General features: G+C 44.7%; 2 protein-coding genes across 2 annotated transcripts in view; both read left to right on the plus strand.

Annotated features, from left to right (window-relative positions):
* The first annotated feature begins 7,368 nt into the window (after positions 1–7,368).
* rsf1b.1 (remodeling and spacing factor 1b, tandem duplicate 1) lies at positions 7,369–20,075 on the plus strand. The gene is made up of 16 exons (XM_030792298.1): positions 7,369–7,526; positions 8,559–8,650; positions 8,957–9,049; positions 9,415–9,620; positions 10,047–10,189; positions 10,783–13,436; positions 13,883–14,158; positions 14,629–14,733; positions 14,920–14,999; positions 15,513–15,567; positions 16,050–16,165; positions 16,397–16,464; positions 17,736–17,946; positions 18,067–18,311; positions 18,893–19,072; positions 19,455–20,075. The coding sequence occupies exons 1-16, from the start codon at positions 7,373–7,375 to the stop codon at positions 20,069–20,071; spliced, it is 5,295 nt and encodes a 1,764-aa protein (XP_030648158.1). The 5' UTR covers positions 7,369–7,372; the 3' UTR covers positions 20,072–20,075.
* Positions 20,076–24,027: 3,952 nt separating this feature from the next.
* The window catches only part of LOC115828339 (methylosome subunit pICln-like), a 3,472-nt gene continuing 1,525 nt past the window's right edge, over positions 24,028–25,974 (plus strand). Inside the window, exons 1-4 of the mRNA XM_030792299.1 lie at positions 24,028–24,146; positions 24,247–24,383; positions 25,454–25,597; positions 25,876–25,974. The exon at positions 25,876–25,974 is cut by the window's right edge and continues 6 nt beyond it. Coding sequence (XP_030648159.1) covers positions 24,028–24,146; positions 24,247–24,383; positions 25,454–25,597; positions 25,876–25,974 — 499 coding nt within the window. The remainder of the gene's footprint in view (positions 24,147–24,246; positions 24,384–25,453; positions 25,598–25,875) is intronic.

The raw sequence follows: 25,974 nt of genomic DNA on the forward strand, positions 1-25,974 counted from the left end.
CAGTTCTGTGCTCTGTTCCACCCAAAGCTTTATGTTCAGGTTCCCCAGATCCGCTACTACAGACCCAAAGTCCTGCTAATTTTCAGATTCCTCACACAGCAAGGTTTCTGAGTGGTTGAAGATCTCACACACACACACACACACACACACACACACACACACACACACACCTGTTTCCAAGGTTAACATCATCCCAAAATAATGAAATGATGGGTGAAAAAAGTCACATGACTTTGGCCCCCCAGAACCAGGTTTAGTTCCAAGTGCTCCATCTGGTTCATTAATTGTGGTTGTTATTAGGACCATTAAACTACAACTCTGTAGGTCCAACAGAGTTCATCACAAACTGAGTGTTGCAAACTTGAATCTATACATGGCTTAAATTTGTTATACATCTGTAACGTTATGGGCCAGGCAGAGAGTGGCGCGCTGTCTGACACGGAGTCACATTCATGCTTTATCCAAAGACGTCTGGAACACATCAGAGGTTTTGGGAGCAGAAAGCTAATGGTGGAGGTGACTTGTGTGTGTGTTGAGATCGCTCTGTTGTTTGGCAGGTGGGCACTGGTCCAGGAGCACCACTTTTTCCATTAACACACACACACTGTCACATATACATACACACACACACACACACTGTCACATATACACACACTGTCACATACACACACACTGTCACATATACACACACACACACACACTGTCACATACACACTCTGACCTTAAGCCTCTTCCAGGAAAAGATTTCTCTTCCGTCACATCAACTCTGTGGCAAATCCCACTACACACATACACACACACACACACACACACACACACACACACACACACACACACACACACACACAAATCCCACTACCCTCAGACTTCTCCATTACCAACAACGCCTTTTCTTTTTTCAGTAAACCCCAACACACACACGCACACACACATACACACATACACACACACACACACACACACACACACACGCACACACACACACACACACACACACACTTCTCGTTATGCAAGGCCTGGTCTCGCCACCTTCATCTCTGAGGCTGGCATTCTGCTGTGTCAGACACCGGGCTGTGTGTGTGTCAGTGCCCTGGCTCTGATACAGATATGAGTGTGTGAGACAGCCACTGTCTCCTCCCCGCCCTTTTCCCTGGCACACTCACAACAACAGTCAATGGGACTGTGGGCTTCCAACCAAGGCCAGCCAGTCTTTGCCAACACTGACTTTTACCATCATTATTAATCATACTGACATAAAGTTTCCCATCTGCTCAGTCTGGATTCCCTGAGTCTAATTCAGCTACAGTAATTCAGGGGCAATGAGAGGTCTGCTTATCTGATTCATTCAAACATAGATGATCCTTTAGGAACTATCTGTTGACCTCTGATTGAGATATATGTACTTTGATAGTGTGCGTAAGTTCCCCATGTTTTTTTACACAGAGCAATCAAACTATAAAAGTCCATAAAACACCCACAGGTCCCAAAGTCCGTTCACTGTGCAGCATTAGACCTGATATGAGCTGAGAGCTGTGACGTGGTGTTTGGATGGGAATCGGGTGATTTTGCATAATCTGTCTGGCCCCAGGCTGCCTCAAGCCCCCAAAAATGACAGACGACCAAAGCCCTTCCCTCTGGGTACAGCTCAAGCAAACATTCTCCATTTGGGACTCACTGTATGTACTGCAAATACATTTTCTCCACAACAGCATAATCATTACAATGAGAGACCTCTTAAACCACAAATATCAGTTTGAAAATCAGTTTGAAAGTGGATATTCAGATCAAATCCACATACCACCAGAGATGTATAGTTAACAAGAATGTAAAGAATTTACATGTTTAAAAAAAAAGGGTCTACAATGTTCCAGTGGAAACAAGAAGTAACAACCCAAGAACATTCCAGGAGCACTGGGTGCCTAACTTTGAAGAACAGGGGGGATGGAGGTACCAGGCACATTTAGAGGTTGTCATTGTGGCTTGGGTGAGACTGGCGTGTGGCACAGGTCAGAGAAGCGTTTAAGCCCAGATGACCGTGACAGCTGCACGGCCTTTTATGGTTTTATAGAAGAGGAACTGGGCCCAGTAACAACCTCCAGCCGTATCAGCTCAGGTTCTCCTCATCCCACTTTTATTCTTTAATAGCTTCTCTTCTCTCCCTCACAATTACAGGGCGGGAGCAAGAGAGAGGGGGGGGGGCAGAGAGAGAGACAGAGAGACAGACAAACAGACAGAGAGAGAGAGAGAAACGTCAGCTGTGTGACTGGAGTAATCTGGTATGGGTGCAATTCGATCAGCGGGAGCTCTGAGTCCACGCGCCCTGGTGTTGGAGGAGGATGGAAAAAAGGGTGGACTGGACTGAATCTCACTGTTCTCGAGAAAAATCTATGACAACAGGCAGTAAGGAGGAGTGGGAGGACGAGGTGAGGTAAGAATAGGGAGTTTTTAGTTGTTCCTCAGAGGGAGGTGTCAGGGGGTGTGTAAAGGGAGGCGTAGCTTTGGTGGGGTCAGCAGTGACTCAGCACATCTCCAAATCCAGACTGCTCTTTCACTCTTACCTAAGAGAACAACCGGGGAGGCAATATGTTTGTACGCGGTCAGAAAAACGCCCCGTATCAACTTACAGAGAGATGCAAGACCATTGGTTAAGCTGTTCTGTGCATCTGTTTTCCATTATAGAGGGAACAAGAGGAAACATTAAGCATTATGTAAATTACTGGTGGATTTACATATCAGATTGAGACCGTATCAGACAATGGGTGAGTGTTTTTCACTCCTATGCATAAACAAACACTAAGAAAGATCCCTGGAATTCTCTGTGATCTCCAACAAGATCCCTGGAAGTCTCTTTGATCTCCAACTGGATCTCAGACAGGAGCTTTGGCATATCCAAATATCAGAGCCCCCCCCACCCCTCTCTCTCTCTCTCTCCAACTCTCCCTGCAACACTACCTGCAAATCTACTCAAAATAGGCCAGTATCTGCTCACCTGTATTACCCAAAATGCTCTGGATGGTAACATTATATTACCTGGGACTGTACCCCAGTGAAATGAAGCTCACTGATCACGGTATTTTTTATATTGTGTAATATATACTGTGGAGCATGTGTTAAAAAATTGCATACCAGAGTGTGTGAAAAATATGTAAATCTATGTGAGAATGTGTGGAAAACTATGTAAATAGTTTTAAATGCAGGGATACAGCAGGAAAATCCAGTTCCCCTGGATGCCATCTCGGCCTCTCTGGTTTACTGGCATGTTCACCCCTCGGGCTGGGAAATGGTGCACAGCTCATGGATACAAATATCCAGTGTGATGGCATTTCTTATTCCCACTGTTTCAGCGTCTTCGGTTGTACTTTCTCAAACAACACGAAATATGACATTAACTTTCGGGTTGTGTCACCTCCTTCTGGGTTGTTGTTTTTGTTGTTTGAGCTATATATGAGAACTGACTCATAATCTCAAACCTCTTGTGAGTATCGGTAATCCCTGCTTAAGTCTCTGGTCCGGATCCTTTACTGACCTGTAGCCCCTCCATTAAACTCCTTCCAGATTCCGAATACATTACAGAATTATATGAGTGGATGCATATTTTGATATTCTCAAATGAAACCGGGTAGAACAAGAAACCGTAATATGAAAAAACACTGGGGCTGTGTCTGAAATGGCATACTGGTGTACTGCATCCTGCATACTGGCCCAGTATACACTGTGTACTGCATGCTGCATACTGGCCCAGTATACACTGTGTACTGCATACTGCATACTGGCCCAGTATACACTGTGTACTGCATGCTGCATACTGGCCCAGTATACACTGTGTACTGCATGCTGCATACTGGCCCAGTATACACTGTGTACTGCATGCTGCATACTGGCCCAGTATACACTGTGTACTGCATGCTGCATACTGGCCCAGTATACACTGTGTACTGCACACTACTCCCCACCCTAGTACACAGTATGGTACGCAAGTATGAGAACTTTCGTGTAGTGTACATGTAGTGTACTACACGTTTGTTAAAAACGAACAACACACGACTACAACAAATATCTATTCAAAGAAGCGCTATAAGAAAGTGCATGAAGATTTATCACAGCAAAATATGCAACTGATACATTTATATTCGAAACTGCAGCTGGACTTGAAGTTGAAGTCACTTCTGTCGCTGTCCGCCATGTTTTGGTTTTTTTTTTTAATTTTTTGACAGTTGGAAATCACCGTGTTGCTTCATGGGATGCAGTGCCCGACGAAGTGAGCTCCGTTTGTATACTGCAAATTTTCACCAGAGTAGTACATCATCCGGGTAACTGTCGTGTCCTGCACAATTTTTATTTTTCATGTACTGCATACCGCTTACTACTTTTACATCAAGATCAGTATACATGCAGCATGTAGTATGCCATTTCAGACACAGGCAGTGTCTTTGGCAGTCTTGTTTTTAATAAGACAGCCAGAAATTGTTTGCAACTAGTGCAGTCACAACTTGTCTGCATTTGGTTTCAAAATAAATTCAAAGCCATACTAATAACAGTCCTGAGTGTGTAGAATTTAAGGTCAGGAAAAAACCCAGTGACCTTAAAATAATCTGACCCATTAACAGGGTAATACTCCAAAGTGGGGGTGCTGAATACTGACGGGCGTATCACATGGCAAAAACCTTCTATGGTCTACACGCTGTACACTCAACCTAGTTGGCACAGTGTCCTGCTGCGATGCACAGTTGACAGAGCGCGGAACGTAACTGATAAGGCGTACTGAAAACCGTATAGGTAGACGCCGTAACTACATCACACACACACACACACTCCTGGTATCAGAACGTAAGCTAGGTCGGCCTACTACAGGAACTGCGTGAGTGTTTGTTCTTAATCAAACCTCTGGATGCAAACTGTACTTCTGTGTGACGCCCTAGTATAATGTTCAGACCTCAAACAATGAGAGAGCAGACACCGGGACAGAATGTTCTCCTGTGAGATCACTTCACAGAGAGGAACCCAGTCACGACTGTGTTCTCCAATCAGATTCACATCTTCTCCTCTGTCTGTCGGAACCTCTAAGGTTACGTGAGATGTATGTTTGCATGCACACATGAGACGTGTCAGATTTCAGAAAAGACCCAGAAAAACGTCAGTAACATCTCATATGTATCCTGACACAGCCTGGGTCATTGTTTGGCTCCAGCTATGCTGGTATGGGAAATGAAACTTGGTGAGAAGGAATAAGATGCTTCAACGCCCTGCAATATCCTTTATTTTACTGCACTCAAAATGGACTCAGTGCTCCGACATTCACAACTATAAAACCACAATTAACTAAAGGTTTACAACACTGAGGTCACAGGGTAAGAACAAAACGAGGTTAATCACAGCTATTAAAGACTTACGGTCACAAACAGTCATCCCCCTATGCCATGCATCTTCTCTCCCCATTCCTCTCAGGCCAGAGATCCTCAACCTCTCACTCCGTCACCTCAGGCTTCTACACACTCTGACACAGACCGTCAAGTCACTGGCTCTCTCACACTGCCTCCTGCTGGACAAGGAGGAATATGACGGGCACTTCCTCTGAGGCACAGCAAAATACTGCCAGCGGGTTTCGCAACCTTGGTTTTGTCCCTTCACAAAGAAGTTTTACTTAATCTGATCCAGGCATCAAGATTTGTGGGACAAGAGGAGCACTTAAAGGCTGCTAGTACGATACCATTACATTACAAGATTTCAGATGATTTCAGAAATTTACCTTACTGCTCAGAAGTTCTATTAGGGGATGCCCTATAATATCTACAACTGATATATCAAATCTGAGATACAGAGCTATATTCCCCAACCCTAACCATCATTAAGTGTGAGAGTGGCCCTCCCTTGCTCGATTATAAAGGATACAGGGCTTATTTTGTCTTCCCAGGCCAGCACAGAAAAGGTTTAGGCATTCTAAAGGCAGTGTGGACTCCAGTACCAAGACTGTTCCCACCTCCTTGACTCAAGCCTTTTGTCAACACTGCCAAATTCTTTAGTTGTCTGATGGCCTTGTAATGCTGATGTCACATTGTAAGCTACACTGGCTGATTTTGGCTCTCTCACTCTGCCAAACACTTGAGGTTGAAATGCTTTGTGGTTGAACGGCCTACCAAATATGTGCACAATTAGATCCCGCGTCTCTCAGTTTCTTCGGGCTAAAGCAGCGCAAAAGGTCTTAATGGAGTTTCAATCCTGTAATGGGATGACGTCTTGAAGTAATGTAAAAGCTGTGATCCCCGTTGACTCGGTTTTATTCTCTTTCAATTATTAGGTTTCGAGGAAGTCCGATGACCTCTTTTAAATATTTGTACATTTTCTATTTGACGAGGCGTCTCGTGGCGCCCTTCTCCCAGCCAAACAACATATCTTTAACGCTTTCGCGGTCGTCAAAAGTCCCGCCTAATGAGTACAGAGTAAAAGCTTTATCCAATGAACAGAGGAAACACGTTTTCCCGCGACTTGACACACTGTGACCCCGCCCCTCACCTGTCTCTCATGTACAAACCCCACGTGCGTAGGCAATTTTTATTTTGTTGTCAATTGATTCAGTCGTTCCATTACGTTAAGCCTGTTGTTTAATATTAAGAGGTCGTGGTGAGTTAAAAGGATAATACTTGGTTGTGAAATTCTGCCCTCTTCTGAGGCGAATCTCTGAATTTCAGTGAGGTTTTGTCTCAAACTGTAACAAGTGCTTAATAAACTTCAACCCCATCACTCTATCAGCTTCAATCCAACGGTCATTAATGCAACATTTACAGTCCAGTGACGAGTGTCTTTTCGTGTACAATGGAAAACAGTTTCTGGTAGTCCGTTCATGATAACTCAGTATTTTAAAAGGGAAAACATTTTTTTTTTTTACATTGTTACGTTGGGAGAATAAAGAGCCGACTATTTTTCTGTTTTGTTGTCCTAGCATGAAAAATAAAATGAGCTGTGTAGTTAAGTCGTTATGTTGACCTTTTTAATATTAGTGTTTTGTTGTAATAAAAATGTGTTGTTTTAAAGACAGACCATCTCGTCATTTCGATATATTACCGTTAATTTGTAACAACGAAACACCTTTCTCCTTATCAGGACAGTGATCTCATACAATGATTTTGAGTATTCCAATCCCAGTTTGTGAACGCTGTTTCATGTAACTTTTTATTTCTTATCTACCGACCGACTTGTGTACTTGTAAGCTCTATCACCAACATGAGTTATCATGCTTCAAAGCGCTCCTTTGTTTACATTAGAGCTACGACTTTTACCGCAAAGACCTCTGGGCCGCTAGCTTCATTGACGCGTTGGATTGTGGGGAGCCATTGGTCCTCCAAGCTTACAGTCTCCAGCTCTTCCAGCGGAAAAAATGGCTGCCTCGGCGGCAGCGGCGGGTTCTTCCCCCGGGTTGTGCCCAAGCTTCGCCGTGATCTGCTCTTTTCTTGAGCGGTATGGCGCTCTCTTGGATCTACCGGAACTTACATTTCCACAGCTGGAAAGATATCTCCAGGAGACTTCCACAGGTTAGATTAATGCATTGTTTGCTGCGCTGTGGGAGGAGGAATGGGTCTACACCTCCATTGCTTGATTACAACCGTTCGTGCTAGCTAGCTGTTGTGTTATTGTGTGGGTACAGGACGTCGTAACTCGATTATAGTTTATTGGCTGCCGATTCTGTTCGTTTTAGATTATGTTAACTTAAGGAAATTAGAGTTTGTGATCATTCTAAAGTTTGATTTGTGCCTTATATCGTCTGTTTGAGCATTGTTCTTGATTTTATGCGACGGGGATTTATTCTTCAGCTTGGCTTTATCTGGCTACAAGTAAAATGCTCCCATCACATCACACTGAAAAGGTGGATTCCGAGCCTCACAATGTTGCAAATAAACACAGATTGTGAAAAGCACATCGCAGTTGCATAAACAAATTCTTGGGTGACGCCATCGAAGTTGCATGTATTGCTAAGTGTGTAAAAAGGGGGACTTTATTTTCAGTTGAATAGTAATTTGGCAGAAAGTGGTTTTCTTACAGAACTGAGCATGCGCACAACGCGTAAACTTCCTGCTCGAGCGCAGTCCCTTTTAACTTGCTGTAATTAGGAGTCCATGTGAGCTAACTAGGTTCCCGCGAACTACTGATGTAGTAACGCATGTTTACATTAATCGGCTCCATAATAAATTATAATTATTCCACACGTTTTGCATTTGTCCTTTATTTACTTATAAACGGGGTTATGGATCTCCTATGTAATTATATAAGCTGCACTTTAATTTTGTTTATCCTTCTATGTGTCGATCCTTCTTATCACTTAATTAGTTATTGTTATAAGTATTCAGCTAATCTATTTATAGTTGTTCCGATAGAAACCTGACAAGTTCGTTTTAATTTCGAATCTCACGGAGAATGCGTTATTATCGCGTTAACTTTGACAGCCCTATGCAAAATACATAAAACACATGTTGCATTCCGCCTCTTCACTCGATTCATAAAATAATCGTTGAGTATGATTGTCAATACAAGACAAGTTGTAATTGTTGCTTATTTCTTTTCCCAAGTTCCTAAGCTCTTGGTAGACCTTCATGTGAAGTTGCTTAGGAAAATTGGCAAGTCAGTGTCTGCGGACAGATGGGAGAAGTACCTTTTAAGGGTGAGTGTCTCATGTCTCGCGTCGGATTTTTCACCGAAGACGGTGTGTTTTTCATGATTAAACATGATGATCATACGACCATAAATTTCAAAGCTGCGATTTACATCCCTTTTGCCTTTGCAGCGATGCGTGTACAATCTAACAAACATAATATCTTCTCTTCTCGTGTATTTTCTGCATGTAAATAAAGTAGTCACCACAATGAACATCATGTTTATCGTTCAGAGCACGTTATGTCGGTGCATCATTTCTCGGGACATACGTTTATAATGAGAACAAAACGTGTTGGTTGGTGTGTGATCGCAGCTGTGCCAGGAGTTTAACATGACGTGGGCGTGGGAGCTGGAGAAGAAGGGGTATAGGGAGATGACTGTGGAGTGCAAGACAGGGATCCTGAAGGTAAAGCCATTCTCTTCACTAACTCATCAACAGCTTCATACAGAGAGCTGCTCTTTGGCGCTTTGTTTAAAGGCCCCGCCCCCCCGCCAGTTCCAGTTATTAAAAATATGGGTTAAACAGTCAGAACATACACAGTGATGAAACAAACCACTGAATCCGTAACCTCATGATTGTCTTTATATCCTAAAGAAGAGTTCAGCCAAGACTGTCCTGTATGCTTGGGGGAGATGAAATTCTAAAATATTAGGGGGATATCAAAACAAAAGAATTCAGTTCATCGGCTGTAAAATCCTGTAGATGCAGAGGGTGTGCTGGGTTTACATGGAAATGCGTTAAAATAAATAAATCTGGTTTCCCTCTTGCAGTACCTGTGCGAGTGTCAGTTTGATGACAATGTTAAGTTTAAGACGGCCATCAACGAGGAGGACCCTGACAAAATGCGCCTGCAGCCCATTGGTCGAGACAAGGACGGCCTCATGTACTGGTTCCAGTTGGACCAGGAACATAACGTGCGGGTGTATGTGGAAGAGCAGGACGACTTGGACGGGTCATCCTGGAGGTGTGTCGTCAGGTGGGTTGGATGAGTTTTAGTGCGTACATGCGTAAGGATTTACCACATGAAAGTGTTTTAGAGTTTGTTTGACTCTTTTGTGTTTGCATTCATACCCAGTACATTAATCTGCTGGGTTAGGCTGTGTCAGTGTTCAGCATTCCCAGGCAGACTAAACGACTACATCATGAACACTTCCACCATCAGGCATTGTCTTATTCTACACAGAACATGACCGTGGGATTAGACTAATCTGGATGTTTAATGAGTGTCTGAGGTGATATGGTCCATCAAATCTTTGCTTTACTGATAAGAATTATGGTCACAGTTCTCACATATTGATTAGACAGTTCTGATTCTCAGGGTAAAAGTAATGCAGTTCTAGTCTGAAAAGTCATGTTATGTATTGTAAACAGATGACGATTTTCCGTCTTTGTTGTTAAACAGAAACAGAAACGACCTTGCCGAGGTCCTGGCTTTACTGAAAACGCAGATTGATCCAGCGCTTTTAGTAAAGAAAGACCAAGACGAGAGTTCATCCAGGAACAGCCCAAACCCAGACGGCCAGAACAAGGGGACTGAAGACGGTGGTATGACGCAACTAAATCACATGCATTCAATCAAAACAAAATGATATCTAAAACATTATACACATTTATATACACACAGACACGCATATATGTATGTATGTATATATATGTATTTATGTGTGTGTGTATATATGTATATATCAAAATCAAAATAAAATTATATCTAAAACATTATACATATTTATATACACACAGACACGCATATATGTATGTATGTATATATGTGTGTGTGTGTATATGTATATATCAAAATCAAAATAAAATTATATCTAAAACATTATACATATTTATATACACACAGACACGCATATATGTATGTCTATATATGTGTGTGTGTGTGTATATATATATATATCTCTCAAAATCAAAATAAAATGATATCTAAAACATTATACATATTTATATATACACAGATATATATATATAAGATATATATATAAGTATATACGTATATATATGTGTGTGTGTGTGTGTGTGTGTATATAGTTAGCAGTGTCAAACTGAACAGTATTGAAGAAGTGGTTTAACAGTGTTTTGTCCATAATGAGACAGTGCTTGTTTTAATTTCTTCTTTTTGTTTGTGATGTTTGTAGAGAAAGTAAAGAAGATGGACAGTTCCGAGGATGAAGAGGAGAAGTCCCCCAGGAGTGCAGCAGACCCTAACTCTTCAAACGCTGAAAACAAGGAGCAACTCTTGGAAAAAGAGAATTTGAAGCGAGAGGTCACTGAGGTCAAATCAGACCTGAAGAATACTGAGGTTGCCGACGAGGAGACGGAGAAAAGGAGGAATCAGGCAGAACCTTCCAGAGGCGGTATTATCTCTGCAATCAAAACGGAGCCTATGGAGGAGGCGGAAGCGGCCAACCGAGCGCCTGAATCGGCCGCGGAAAAGAGCGGTGGTCCGTGCGGCTCTGGACAGAACGAGGCGATGAAGAAGAAGACGACAGATGAAGTCCAGAGGGCCATGAAAAACGACCAACAGGCAAAAATCCCCCTGAAAAAGAGAGAGATGAAACTGAGCGAAGACTTCGACAGTCCCAGTAACGGAAGCGGCGCGAGCAGCATCATCGTGCAGAACCCGGCCGCCGCGGTCCCGATCAGAGAGGCAGAGGAACCGTGTCAGGTGAACGGTAACGCTCCATATGCTAAGAGCGTCGAGAACGAAGCACAGAAGGACACAGGGTTCGTAAGCCAGAAGGATCAAACGCAATCCGCCACCAAGGTGGACAGCCCAAAAGACGTGAAGGAAGCGAGAAACCAGTCCCTGGCAAAGACTGTGTCCGAGGAAGCAGCCAGAGAGAAGGAGACTGAACAAAGAGACGTGGAGATCCCGGCAGACAAGACCAGCGCTGATACAGAAGAGACCATGGAGACTGATAAGCCTGAAGAACCTGACCTGCAGAAGAAAGCTGCAATAGTAGGAGTAGAGGACAAAGCACCCGCAGAGACAAAAACAGCTTCCGTTACTGAGGCAGAAAAGTCGTCCAGCCCCAGGGAGGCAAAGGAGTCTCCTACCGCTGAAGTCACAGTGAAAGAGAGTGGTACGTCTGCGGTGGAAGACATGCCTGAAGTTAAAGATTCAACAACAAAATCTGAGCTTGAAAAAGGAAACGAACCAGCCACCCACAGGGAGAAGAACGATCACCAAGAAGAATGTTCGTCTGGACGGAGCGATAAATCAGATCCCAAAGTGTCAACTCAGACATCAGACGATCCTAAAAACGCAGACCAAGCTCTGTCACCGAAAAAGACAGACGAACCCATGTCTGTAGAGTGTGACTCGTCACAGGGTCCAAAAGAAACTTCAGTCATCAAAAAACACGAGACATTTGAAAAACATCCCGAAGCTAGCGAGACAGAAAAACAGTTTGGTCCGAAAGAGAAGGATAAAAGTGCTGAAGGTAAAGAGATCAAAGACACCACTGCTCCTGGTGAAAAGGACTCAGACCTGTCTGCAGAGAGCACTGTGGGAGAGGACAAAGGTTCTGAAACTGAGAACCCAAAAGCTGGAGAAGATGATAAATTAATTACTACAAAAGAGAAGGACCGGTCTTCCTCTAAAGATACGGACACACATGAAGAGCGGGACAAAACAACATCTCCTGGTGACACAGAAAAGTCCAGCACTGCTAAAGAGGACAGGTCTGGACCGAAAGAGCCTGAAAAATCCTCCGTTCCTGAGGAGACAGAGTGTCCACCCAAAGAGGCATCAGACAAAGAGACATTAGATGATGGGAAGACTGGTAAGGCTGGTATCTCTGAGACGGAACAAAACGGCAGTTTGAGAGAAGATCAGAAAATGGAGGTCTGCAAAGTGACTGTGAAAAGTGACGAGACCAAAGACACAGAGGATTCAGAGAGCGGTAAACAGACTGCCGGAGCATCAGCCCTCAAGGAGCCAGAGAAGCAGGACACATCGAAGAAGATGGAAGGAGGAGACGAACCGAAGCAAACGCAGACTTTGACCGACTCGGGTTCGTCAGAGGATCCCCACGCAGACAAGGATCCGAAAGGTGAAAGCGATCTGGAAAAGACGGAACAGACGGGCGTGACATCTGGAGGAGGCTCATCGGGCAGTGAGAGGGAAAGCGAACGACAGGATGAGAAGGACGGAGAGAAGACAGAGGCGTCCCGCGATGTGTCTGCGATGGACTGCGATGAAACTCGTCAAACCGACCAGGCGGCCGAAAAGACGGATCCTCAAAAAACCGAGGTAACAGCGAAAGACTCTAAAACAGACGGCGTCTCCGCGGACGAGCAACCGAAGGAGGGGGCTGAAAGGAAGAGCACGGATGAGGACGACAAAGACGACGCCGCCAGCAAGGACACGCCCGCCGAAAAGAAGCCGGAGGCCACACGGGAGCAGGAGGAGAAAGATTCGTCCAAAACGACGGCGGAAAGCGGAGACGGGGAGAAGGAGTCGTCGGAGGTTCAGGAGGACGGAATTCGGCTGAAAATCAAAATCCCCGCTCACCGTCGGAAGGCCGAGCTGCAGCGAGAGGAGCGCAAGGGAGACTCGGAATCGGAAACGGGCGAGGGCAGGTGCCTGCGGAGGTCGCCGCGGATCTGCCGACCGACTCCGAAACTGGTCGAGATCCAGGACCGGAAGCTGGAGAAGAAACAGATTGCGGCGTTGGCTGAAAAAGAGAAAGACAACAATGAGGAGAAGGAGGAGGAGGAGGAAAGTTCTGTGCAGAAGAAGCCAAGAGAGAAGAAGGCTGATCCAGAAGGCCAAAGCAAGCCAAAGGTATGTCCCCTAAAGAGACAGATATGATTCAGCAGTGAGATTTGTAAGAATGTTTCCATACATGATGATTTTAGTGGGAAGCTAAGATCATTTGAAATGATTTTAGTGGGAAGCTAAGATCATTTGAAATGATTTTAGTGGGAAGTTAAGATCATTTGAAATTATTTTAGTGGGAAGTTAAGATCATTTCAAGAAAAACAGGGTGTGTGATTGGGGGGGAAGATCTTTCTCAGTCGGAGCTCCAGTCCTGTAGCAGGGAATCACAGGTCACAGTTTTGTAATACACATCTTTCATCACAGTTGTTCAGAATTCAGTTATGCTTGATCACATTTTAAAGTTTGTGTCACTGTATTACTGGATGAGAGCGTCCTTATGTAAACTCAGGTGATTTGAACACTCTGGGCGACGTTAGCAGACTCAGACTGTGTCATTCTCCCCCCCGCAGGGAAGGCGCCGGAGACGGACACGTTGGTCGAACACTCGCACCCGGTGGCGCAAAAAGAAAGGCTCCGAGGACGAGGACGATGATGATGACAGCGATGAAGAGGAGACAGAGGAGGACGACAGCGACGAAGATTACAAGGTGGAGAAGACGAGGAAGAGGAGGAGAAACCGAAACAGAGAGAGAAATTCGTCAGACTCATCTACCTCGTCGTCAGAGGATGAAATCCCCAACGATGACCCCTGTAAACACTGTGGGCTCCCTAACCACCCAGAGCTGGTCAGTGTCTGAACCCACACCCAGTGGCCCTGCCCGGCCCCGCCCTGTCCCGCCCCTCCCACAGCCCCACCCTCTCACACATATAGCCACTGGTGATGTTACTACCAACTGTATTGATATACTCTGGCAGTAACACTAAAAAAAACAAAAACAAACTATATTGATATACTAATATCTCTAATAACTACTGATAACCGTGATGGCTGTCTCTATGTGATTTTTAAAATCTCCAGTTGGACAAAAAAGGAAATTATTTCCAAGCAGTAAAACATAAACATTAGTCCACTGGAGCAGTGTGTCAGAGAAAAAAAGAGTTGTCAAAATAAATGAGCCCAAAAGTCAACAGGGGTGAATTTTCCCCGAGAGTGTTTGTTTTTAGAGGTCACTGTGCGTGCGTGTGCGTGTGTGCGCGCGTGTGTTTGTTTGTTTGTTTGTTTTCCTCGCTGACGGTCTCTCTGCTGGCATTTCAGATTTTGTTGTGTGACTCCTGTGACAGTGGCTACCACACAGCGTGTCTCCGACCTCCTCTGATGATCATTCCTGACGGGGAGTGGTTCTGTCCACCCTGTCAGCACGTAAGTGAGCCCCCCCCCCTTTGACAGCTTGGGTTTTATCTGTTTTTGTTGTAGCGTCTGGTTATAATCAGCACACAGTATCCATTCATTATGGTCAACACCTACCAAAGCTTTTGTTTAAAAAAAAGAGAAAAGAAGAGATTGTGAAAGTCAGTGTGGGTTCAGCCCTGTTTCTCCCCCTGACAGAAATTACTCTGTGATAAACTGGAAGAGCAGCTGCAGAACCTGGACGCAGCGCTGAAGAAGAAAGAGCGAGCAGAGAGGAGGTAAAACCACCACACTCACACACCCACACACACCCACACACACCACACAATCACACACACCCACTACACAAACACACACCACACACACACCCACTACACAAACACACACACCACACAATCACACACACCCACTACACAAACACACACCACACACACACCCACTACACAAACACACACACCACACAATCACACACACACACACACACACACACTGCATAATCTCAAGCACACACACTACACAATCACACACACCACACAATCTCTCACACATGCACACACACACACACACACACACCACACAGTCCCAGACACACACACACACACACACCACACAATCTCAGAGAGCAGTGAACAACTCCTAGTCAATAACCAAAAACTGAAGACTGACCACAGTCAAACAGTAAGAATTATCCCGGCCCTTTTATGGGATCATTATCCGAACAATGAATCTTTTTAAAATGGAATTTTTAATGATGGATAAACATGTGATCCCCCTTTTTACTGATTTCTCAGGAAAGAGCGGCTGGTGTATGTCGGGATCAGCGTTGAGAATATTATCACACCTACGGTAAGTTCCAGGCCTGACTGGAAAGGGTTTGCGTTAAGGGAATTGATTTAATGAGCAGAGGGTCGTGAGTTCGAAACCCAAGAATTTCAGTTCACTGCTGACACGTCACTGACCAAGGCGCTGAACCCCAAGGTCACTTCAGAGGTGTGTGACCTTTGACCTAGAAAGTAATAACTGTGAGGCACTCTGGAGGAGTGTGTTGGCTGAATGTAAAAGCCATCAGCTCCCTCACTTCACTGATCTGAGATCTGTCTGAGTGATAAATTGACTGACCTCTCATGGGATCACAAAGCCAAGATCACGACTTTAATGTGAGACATTAATTTATCTCCAGTTTATACTTGAAATTACAAGTAAAACAACTACAACAAGAACAATGTAAAAAAAAAAACACAATGTACTTGTGTCCACTTCGAATACCAGATTAACACATTTCTCTAATTTTACTAATCCAAATTAATCTACGGTCATCTCCTGGCCAGGTGGAGGTAGAGGAAGAAAAAGAGGAGGAGGAAGAGGTGAAGGTGAAGAAAGAGGTCAAGAAAAGCAAGAGTTGGGGTCGGAGGTCAACTCGAGCAAAGAAATACATAAGCTACAGGTATGAAGCTGTACCCTCAGGTCTCAAAGGATTTTATGTCACTTTGGTGTGAACTGTGGTCTCCTCCTGTGAATTACACACTCACACAGAGTTCATTCTGACAGATTAGAAAAAAATCACATTGTTTGGGCAATGGAAGCTGATTCTCACTTTGGAGGCTCCGCTAAGCGACGCTGCTCCCTCCCTGTGTTCACTCTAACGGCTCTCTCTCCCTGCTGTGTGCTATAATAGGTTTGATGAATTTGACGAGGCTATTGAGGAGGCCATAGAAGAAGACATCAAAGAAGCAGAGGGAGGAGGTGAGAGAGATATTTTCACGTTCGTCTGTGGACTCAGGAGCCTGTTTTAAAACTATACAACGGTGAAGGATTTGGTGGTGGGTTAATGTTAGTGATGGTTGGTGATCTGGTATTTGTTTGATCAGGTAAACATAAGAGGTAAGGGGTTTGATCAGGTAAACATAAGAGGTAAGGGTTGGGGAGAGGTATGGGTGGAGTGTTTGGGGAGAGGTAAGGGTTGAGGGTTTGGGGAGAGGTAAGTGTTTGGGGAGAGGTAAGGGGGGAGTGTTTGGGGAGAGGTAAGGGTTGAGTGTTTGGGGAGAGGTAAGGGTTGAGTGTTTGGGGAGAGGTAAGGGTTGAGGGTTTGGGGAGAGGTATGGGTTGAGTGTTTGGGGAGAGGTAAGGGTGGAGTGTTTGGGGAGAGGTAAGGGTTGAGTGTTTGGGGAGAGGTAAGGGTGGAGTGTTTGGGGAGAGGTAAGGGTGGAGTGTTTGGGGAGAGGTAAGGGTTGAGTGTTTGGGGAGAGCTAAGGGTTGAGTGTTTGGGGAGAGGTAAGGGTTGAGTGTTTGGGGAGAGGTAAGGGTTGAGTGTTTGGGGAGAGGTAAGGGTTGAGTGTTTGGGGAGAGGTAAGGGTTGAGGGTTTGGGGAGAGGTAAGGGTTGGGGAGAGGTATGGGTGGAGTGTTTGGGGAGAGGTAAGGGTTGAGTGTTTGGGGAGAGGTAAGGGTTGAGTGTTTGGGGAGAGGTAAGGGTTGAGTGTTTGGGGAGAGGTAAGGGTTGAGTGTTTGGGGAGAGGTAAGGGTTGAGGGTTTGGGGAGAGGTAAGGGTTGGGGAGAGGTATGGGTGGAGTGTTTGGGGAGAGGTAAGGGTTGAGTGTTTGGGGAGAGGTAAGGGTTGAGGGTTTGGGGAGAGGTAAGGGTTGAGGGTTTGGGGAGAGGTAAGGGTTGAGTGTTAGGGGTGAGGTAAGGGTTGAGTGTTAGGGGTGAGGTAAGGGTGGAGTGTTTGGGGAGAGGTAAGGGTGGAGTGTTTGGGGAGAGGTAAGGGTTGAGTGTTTGGTGAGAGGTAAGGGTTGAGGGTTTGGGGAGAGGTAAAGGTTGAGGGTTTGGGGAGAGGTAAAGGTTGAGGGTTTGGGGAGAGGTAAAGGTTGAGTGTTTGGGGAGAGGTATGGGTGGAGTGTTTGGGTAGAGGTAAGGGTTGAGGATTTGGGGAGAGGTAAGGGTGGAGTGTTAGGGGTGAGGTAAGGGTTGAGGATTTGGGGAGAGGTAAAGACTGAGTGTTTGGAATCTGACCAATCAGGAGCAGGCCGTGGGAAGGACATGGCCAACATCACAGGCCACAGGGGGAAGGACATGTCCACCATCTTACAGGAGGACGGGAAAGAGAACGGGCGACCACAACGGCCGAACGCCGGGCAGCGAAGGAAAAAACGCCGCCGCCTGAACGACCTGGACAGCGACAGCACCATGGAGGAAGAAGAGAGTGAGGAAGAGTTCCGTCTGAGCGACAGGTACGCGTAAGTGTTCACCACAATAAAAAAAAACAAAACAAAACACTTAAACATTGTTAATGATACAGGCCTTGAAAGCATCTCCCACATTCTCTCCCTGGTGTTGTTGGCTGGGTACAGTTCTGAGGAAGAGGAGTTCGTGGTGTCTGATTATGATGAAGAAAGTGGGGCAGAGGAGCAGTCCTTTGACGACAGTGATTTCGGCAGCGACGGGTGTGGCCCGCGCTTCCGAGGGTCGTCATCCAGGAGGAAGCCCCAGCAGAGACAGCGCGTCCGCCAGCCTCCACGAAGGAGACGCAGACCACGAGGGTACTCTGACGACGAAGAGGTGGAGGAAACCGAGGAAGACGAGGAAGAAGAGATAGGTGAGGCCTCTGTATGTGCCGCCGTGTATGTGTCCTCATGTATGTGTCCTTTTTGAGAATGTCTGTTTTCTGTGTGTGGGTGTGTAGTACTGTGAATTTCTGTGTGGGTGTGTGTGTACATTAAATCTGTGTGAGTGTATGTGTATATGTGTAATTAAATCTTTGTGCATGTGTAGTTTTGTGAGAGTGTGGGTGCATGTAATTAAATCTGTGTGTGTGTGTGTAATTAAACCTGTGCGTGTGTTTGTAGTTTTGTGTGTGTGTGTGTGTGTGTGTGATTAAATCTGTGCGTGTGTTTGTAGTTTTTTGGTGCGTGTGTAATTAAATCTGTGCGTGTGTTTGTAGTTTTTTGGTGTGTGTAAGTGTGTGTGTGTGTGTAATTAAATCTGTGCGTGTGTTTGTAGTTTTTTGGTGTGTGTGTGTGTGTGTAATTAAATCTGTGCGTGTGTTTGTGTGTGTGTGTGTAATTAAATCTGTGCATGTGTTTGTAGTTTTGTGTGTGTGTGTGTAATTAAATCTGTGCGTGTGTTTGTAGTTGTGTGTGTGTGTAATTAAATGTGTGTGTGTGTGTGTGTGTCCAGTGACTGAAGGCTCCAGCGATTTCAGCGACAGTGACTTGGACATGCGTAGGAGGCGATCTCACAGGAGTCAGAAGAAGAAGGTGAATTACTGTGAGACTTCAGAGTCTGAAGGCTCCCAGGCCAGCACCAACCGGGACAAAGTCAAATCTCGCCGACGCCTGTCCAGCTCCGAGAGCGAAGGTCAGGCCATCCTTCCCTCACCTCTTCACCTCTCTCCCGCTCTCTCTCACACTCACACTTTTGCACTTATATGCAAATAGCATCGTACTGTGAGTGCAGTTACATAACATAGCTGAACATGTGGTGCTGTGATAGCTGGTTTATTGGTTTGACGGTCTTGTGAATGGACAGCCATGCTGATGATGATGATGATTCTGACACACTCTGAAACCAGTGAACCCTGTAGTGCTGGAAACATTCAGTCTGAACACTATTCTGACACACTGTGAAACCAGTTAACCCAGTAGTGCTGAACACGCTCAGTCTGAATGAGTGAAAAGCACTGGAAGTGTACACTGACTGTAGTCCAGTGTTGGTGACTGTTGTGTGTTCTGCTCCACAGTGAGTTTCCGCTCCATGGACTCTGATGAGGACAGGAGGCCGGCTAAGAGGAGCGGGAGAAACGATTCGTCAGAGGAGGAGTCCAGGAAACGACGGCGAAAGCTGTCGCTGAAGCGCAGGAGGGCCTCCGAGGACGATGAGGACGATGAGGACGACTCGGAGGAGTCTGAGGAAGAGGACCGCCCCGTCCGCAAGAGGGTCAACCGCATCGATTCAGACGACAGCGAAGAGGAGGGAGAGGACGCGAAGAAGAGCACGGCGGAGAAAGACGCGGAGGAGTTGAGGTCTCAGAGGCTGGGCCTAGAGGAGGAGGAGGAGGAGGGGGTTCTGGGAAAAGGAGTCAGCCCTCTGGACTACAACCTGGTGGAGCTCCCGCCCACCAACGGACAGAATGCCATCAAAGGGCTGGAGGGCTTCATGACGCGACCCTCCATGGGTGTGGCCCCGCCCGGCCTCATGACCCACATTGGACCCAAAAACAGCAGCGCCCCTTCGGCCGTTTCCATGGTGACCAACGGGCTGGTTCCCCAGGAGATGGCGCCACAGGATGAAGACGAGGATGACCTCCTGGGGGTGACAGACCTGGTGGACTATGTCTGTAACAGTGAACAGTTGTAAGAGCAGATGAACTTTTTTTTTTTTCTTTCTTTCTTTTTCTTTATTTTGTTCTCTTTTTTTTTTTTTTTTTTTTTTTTAAACATGTTTTGGTTTCTCCGTCACCAGCTTCCCCAGTTCAGAACTTTTTACACTTTCTCTCCTGCACCCCCGCGGTCCGGTTCAACCCAGTTTTTACTGAGAGGCTTCAGTGTCCTTTCACGCTCTGTGTCCAGCAACATGGGAGGGGGGGGGCTGCCGGGAGAGCGTCGTGTGGAAGGAGAGTGCTGGTTGAACTGGAGGATGGAGCTCCGGTGTGTGAGGGTTAACGTCTAAACCTCGGCCAGTAGGTGCTAGTGCCACATGGGCCTCCTCCGCCTACTCAATAGACTTTGTACAGAGGAGGGAAATCAAACAGACCCTCGTCCACGTAACTCAGCAGGTGTTTTATTCCTTAATAATTGTCTGTCTAAAAGATGAGACCAGCCCTCTCTCGCATATGGAAACAAATTCCCGACTTCTAACTCTAATCATTTAATCTTTTTTTTTTTTTTTTGCAGTTGTTGTTGTTGTTTCTTTCTTTTTTGAAAACCAATAATCTGTTGTAGACACATTGTGCTGTATATTCTTTGTTTGTTGGTCTTGTGAGAAAGTAGATGAGTTTTGTTTTTTTGTTTTTTTCCTTTTTTCTCCTCGCCACTATAAATGTTAATATTTTGTCCGCAATCAGAAAAACTTACCAATGTGTAGGAGGGAAAAGTAGGATAGAGAAGCTTCTGCCAGAGTGCATTCCATTCAGACCTGGGCGTGGCTCCCTTTTCCACATCTCAGAGCTAAAGGTTTATCTAACAGCTCCCTGTGTCAGAGAACACCCAACTTCACAAGGTTTCCTTCATCTGCATCAGAACATCTGTTTGCTCCAGGACAGCGAATCCCAACACGTGTGTAATATGAGACGTCTTCATAAGCTAGTTTTTTTTGGTCAAAATATTTATTCTTAAAATTGGAATCAAGACTAGTTCTAGCCAGATAATTAATGAAATTGTTTATTCGCTCAGTGGGTGTGAAAGTCAGACACTCCGATTCCAATTCACATTTCCAATCCATTTCTTTGTACTGCAGAAGAGTGTAAATTCAGAGCAAGGTAATCTGGATCAGATGCTGTTTGGAGTGCAGAGATTTTATTCTGAAAACACGCCTCACACAGAACTCATTCCATCTCCTCAACAATTTATTTTCTGTTCTGAAAAGTTGTTCAAGTCGGCATTAAGTGCAGGGATCTTGCCCTGTTTTTTAAAAGAAAAAATGAATTTCTTTGAATCGTTTTTTATCGAACCTCCAGTCTCATTACCGTGGGGAATTTGACTTCATATGAGCTGAATGAACATGGTTAAAAATCAAACACTATCACCTTGGGCAGCTTGTTTCTATCCATTGCCAAATGAGGAAAAAAAAAAAAGTGTCATTTTGTGATGATGTCATCGTAGTCTGTCACCCGGGAAACGCGTGAGACTGAGCGAGTATAAACCTGGGCCTTATAACCGAGTCCAGTATCTGTCTTCCTGTGTAAAGCATGCGGCTGATGTGTGTGTGTGTGTGTGTGTGTGTGTGTGTTTGAGAGGTGGGTTCAGGCAGTCACGTGTTTTTGGGGTTTTTTTTTTCATTATTTTTATTTGGTTTTGTTTTTTTGTTTTTTTTCTTTTTGCAGCACCAACACTATCAGTGCATTCTATTACGTCTCCTTTCATTTCATCTCACTTAAATGCAAATATTTAATAAAAGGGATTTTTTTTTTGTTTTTGTCATGTGTGTTCTCTTTTGGACATAAAAGTTCACCCACTGCTTGCAAACCTCTCCACTGAGAGAGCGATTAGCGTTGCTGTATCCTGTTATTAAGCATTTTAATTTGTTCCATGTTGTGTTTTTTTTTATATATATATAAATAATATTATCAGATCCTGAGAAAACTAACAGAAGTTTTGTGTGTGTGTGTGTGTGTGTGTGTTGGAGGGAATCACAGAGAAAGTATTCTGTTTTGTTCCTGACATGGCGTTGTCTGGGTTTTGCATCACAAAATTCAGTATATTTTTAAAAAACATTTATACATATCTGCTTATCATGAATGACATTCATTAATTCAGAGAAAGATTCAAGATATTCCGTGGCTTTCATCTTAATCCGTACAGTATAGTCCAGGTCTGTGTGGGAGAGGGCCTGTGGGTTATGAACAGACCGAGACAGAGGGAGGGAAATAAAGAACTGAATCTGATATTATTCTTGTGTGTATATCTGTAGTTTTTTGCTGTAACATATTTAGAAACATTTTTAAAATCATTGAAACAATATATTTGGCAGTCCTTTATGATTGCGATGGTTTATAATTTTTTTCTTTTTTTGTAGTAGGTTGTGGTATTTGCACAACTTTTGTATAACTCTGATGTAAAACTGATTCGGCATGTGTGTGTGTGTTTTGTTTTTTTTTAATGTCATCTTGTCGGGAGTTCAGATGCATTCTCTTACGGGATAACGGGAACGCGCTCTGTTTCCTGCCTCCTGCTACTCCCCAGTGCTTGCTACAACTGTGTATATACGAAGCTTCTGCTCTCAATGAGATACTATGGGTTTAATAACTGAAGAAAATTTAGCACACAAGAGATATGTAGATAAACGGCATTGTTTCATGAAAGCGTTGCGGATTGTCTTGTAAATGAACATGTTCGCTTGGCATGCGCGTCTCTCCTAATCCTGTACCCTTTTCAGTTCTCTTCCTTTTGTTTGGCGACGTTTAAGATTGCGCTCCGCTCTTGAAGGAAAAGTGTCGTTTTGAATTCAGAGTCCAACGAAAATCACATTTGTGCGGCTATGCATTTAGTCCGCGTAATATCTTACGATGTATTACTACGTTTTGTTAGTGAAAATGTGCCCTGGAGAGTGCTCCTCCGTGCTGTCTGACCTGAAAGCTTTCTCAAGGTGACCCGCATCATCGCATTGCTATAGAGAGTGATATTTACAACGAGCATTGCGAGTCGATTGGAAAATTCAAACATAATTGCATCTATTGGTTATATTCTTTCCCCCTAAATGAAAATTTTAGCTAATCAAATTAAAAAAAAAAAAAAATCATGCACCTTGATATTTTAAACATATTTGCGAAAGGAGGCCCGTGTGGTAGGGCATATGATGGAGAGCTGGTGCCAATATTTTTAAGATGTTTAAAGTAGCCTAGTTTGCAGCCTGGACAGATTTTTAAGTAATTGCGGGATCTGGATTATCATTAGAGTTTAGAGGTGTCCTCTGTGTTCGTCTGTTTCGCTCTCAGATGTTTTTGTTAACTGTATTGTAATTTCTTTCATATAAATACAATCTTGTACATTTGTCATAATAAAATGGTGGTAAACCTGTATTTGGTCTTATTTTTGAAAGCGGCCTCACACGTCACAAACTACTTGTATACCTTTAAAAGCTTCAAAAAGAGCTGTCACGCTCTCTAAATGGATTTACACCATCCAATTACCTCTGCGTACTGTCACCTGCTGTTCAAATGACCAATTCCCGAGTAGGGCTACACCATTTCATTTTTTCTACCTCGAATTATCGAGACTACTAAACTGTAGCGCAATGTGCTGAAGTGACTCGAACCCCGAAGAATTAAAATGTTAACACAGGGGTCGCTTGGCCGTTTGGAGAGAGAGGTGGAGCACGACGCATCAGTGCACGCCCCGCGTTCAAAGCGAAATCTACCGCCACAAAGTCTTGGCTAGAGACGGACTGAGGACAGTTTTCTACACGTCTGAAGCGGTCTAAGCCAATCAGAGCAAGTTTCGAGTGTAATTAGGAAAACCATGGAAATGCCACATTAGAGTCTACCGATATTGCAGAATCCCACCGACTGCCCGTCTCCCACGCGCAAGCAACTTATAAACCTTACCGGCAACTGTTTGCATTTTCATGAGCGGAGCGTCATCCTGGCGGCAAGTAAGATGGTTTTCTTACAGACTGTGTCTCCTCCGAGCGAGGGTGTGAGGCACGAACAAGCGGAAACCACAGCAGTTTTGGACGGGAAAGGACTTGGATCAGGAACACTCTGCGTTGCAGAAACGTTAGTTTTACAAAGCTGAAATGGCTTTTTTTTTAAATCAGCAAATTACTTTCACAGAGTTGCACTCACTCATATTGTTTGGTTCCTGTTTCTTTCCCAGGCGCGTGTCCTGGTTTGATGGGTCTGGATTTGGATTTGATTTGGAATATCCATCAATTAGCCTCCACGCCATCTCACGTGACCTGAGCTCATATCCTAAAGAACACCTATATGTTGTTGTCAGTTCCAGAAGGAAAGGTGAGATGTGCGTTTTCGAAAAGTTCATAAGTACCTCCGGTTCATTTTCTCATCTTCGTCCGCGTTTATCTTTAACGAAAGCAACATTTGAAAACGATATGAACTGAATATCACATGCTTATCGTTGAATTGTTGAAATATTCTTCCCCAAAAAACATTATCCCTATTAGAGCAAATTAGGTAGGAGACGGTCTGACAGGATGTTAACTCTTTGATCCGATTCTACCGCGAGATTCTGTTTTACAGTGTTCACGCGTCATTCAGCTGTGTCCCTTTTCCCAGAGTACTCACTGATGTATGCATTCACTGATGTATGCATTCACTTATTCACTCCCTTGAGTTAAGAGACAACCGGTGTCTGTTAGTGTCAGGAACGCACTCTGTGTGTGTGTGAGAGAGAGAGAGATGTCTGTTTTATTCATATAACATCCTTTCACTAATCAAAATGTGATCATTGTACTGAATGTGTTAATGTGTCTCAAAGCACAGAGTCCTCATAGAAGCGTCAGCAGGAGGGTGTGGGGGAGGGGCTAAAGAAATACTGCCTCCCTCCCTCTCTTCCTTTCCCCTAATCTCCTCTAAGATTTTAGTGTAAGAATTAAGCTTTTCCTCAGCCTCGCCATGGAGGCTCCTGTGGGAGCAGAATCCATTTGTATTGCTTGTGTGTAATCAGCTGAGTGTTTGGGAGAAACACTGCATTTCAAAGGCCTCCTTTTCCTATTCGGGCAGTGTTCTGGCAGCAGACAGTTTGGCAGGGTCAGGGTGGACCCATCTCCAAAGCAGGGCTCCTCTACCCCCCTTCACCCCCATCCCCCTCTCTCCGACAGACACAATGGGACAGTTTTTGAGAAGGCTGCAGGCAGATGTCTAATATGACCCTAATCTGGCATGTTTTAGTTTTAATCAAGCGTAACTGCCCTGGCGTGTTTGGACTGTGTGTTTGCAGCGTCTGACAGAGAAGCATGCTCTTTAGCTGAGTTACGGTCAAAGCTCTGCTCTTCATGGTTAGAGTGAATCTCCCAGTCACTCTCGCAGTACAGAGTCATTCCCTCTAATTTGTATTCATGTAGACTTTGAAAAAGAGGAAGATAAAGAGGAGGGTGAAGATGAAACAAGCTCTGATGAAGAGGAGGAGGAGGATGATGATGACGACGGCGACGATGGCTCTGGCCCCATTACGGAGATCCGCTTTGTCCCAAATGATAAAGCTTCTTGTGAGTGTTCAAAGGGCCGTAACTCGCCTGGCAGTTACATACGACAACTATTATTACATAGAAAGTATGGAAACAGACCAGTTTTACATAGGAAACAGAGGAAAAGCCCTGGTGATGAGTGGTTTGTCTGACTTAACAGGGAGAGAGAGAGAGACGGCGTGTCTTTAAAATGGATTTTTCTAGAAAGCTGAGCAGCAGTGTGTGTTGTGTGTTGTTAGGTTGTTCCCTGTTTTTCAGCGTGTTGTGTGTTTTTAAGTTGCTCCCCGTTCCGTTTCCAGTGGAGACCCTGTTCTCTGCCATACTCGAGTGTCAAGCTCTGCACCCAGACCCAGACGACTCAGACTCCGACTTCGACGGCGATGAGTATGATGTTGAAG

Source organism: Chanos chanos, chromosome 15 (genome assembly GCF_902362185.1).
Source record: "Chanos chanos chromosome 15, fChaCha1.1, whole genome shotgun sequence".
Classification (NCBI taxonomy): Eukaryota; Metazoa; Chordata; class Actinopteri; order Gonorynchiformes; family Chanidae; genus Chanos; species Chanos chanos.

What these genes read in the sequence shown, in the direction of transcription:
- rsf1b.1 (XM_030792298.1), top strand. Translation starts at nt 7,373, where the DNA reads ATGGCTGCCTCGGCGGCAGCGGCGGGTTCTTCCCCCGGGTTGTGCCCA. An exon ending in CAAGGGGACTGAAGACGGTG is followed by an intron (nt 10,190 to 10,782) that starts GTATGACGCAAC and finishes TGATGTTTGTAG; the next exon opens with AGAAAGTAAAGAAGATGGAC. An exon ending in CAAAGAAGCAGAGGGAGGAG is followed by an intron (nt 16,465 to 17,735) that starts GTGAGAGAGATA and finishes CTGACCAATCAG; the next exon opens with GAGCAGGCCGTGGGAAGGAC.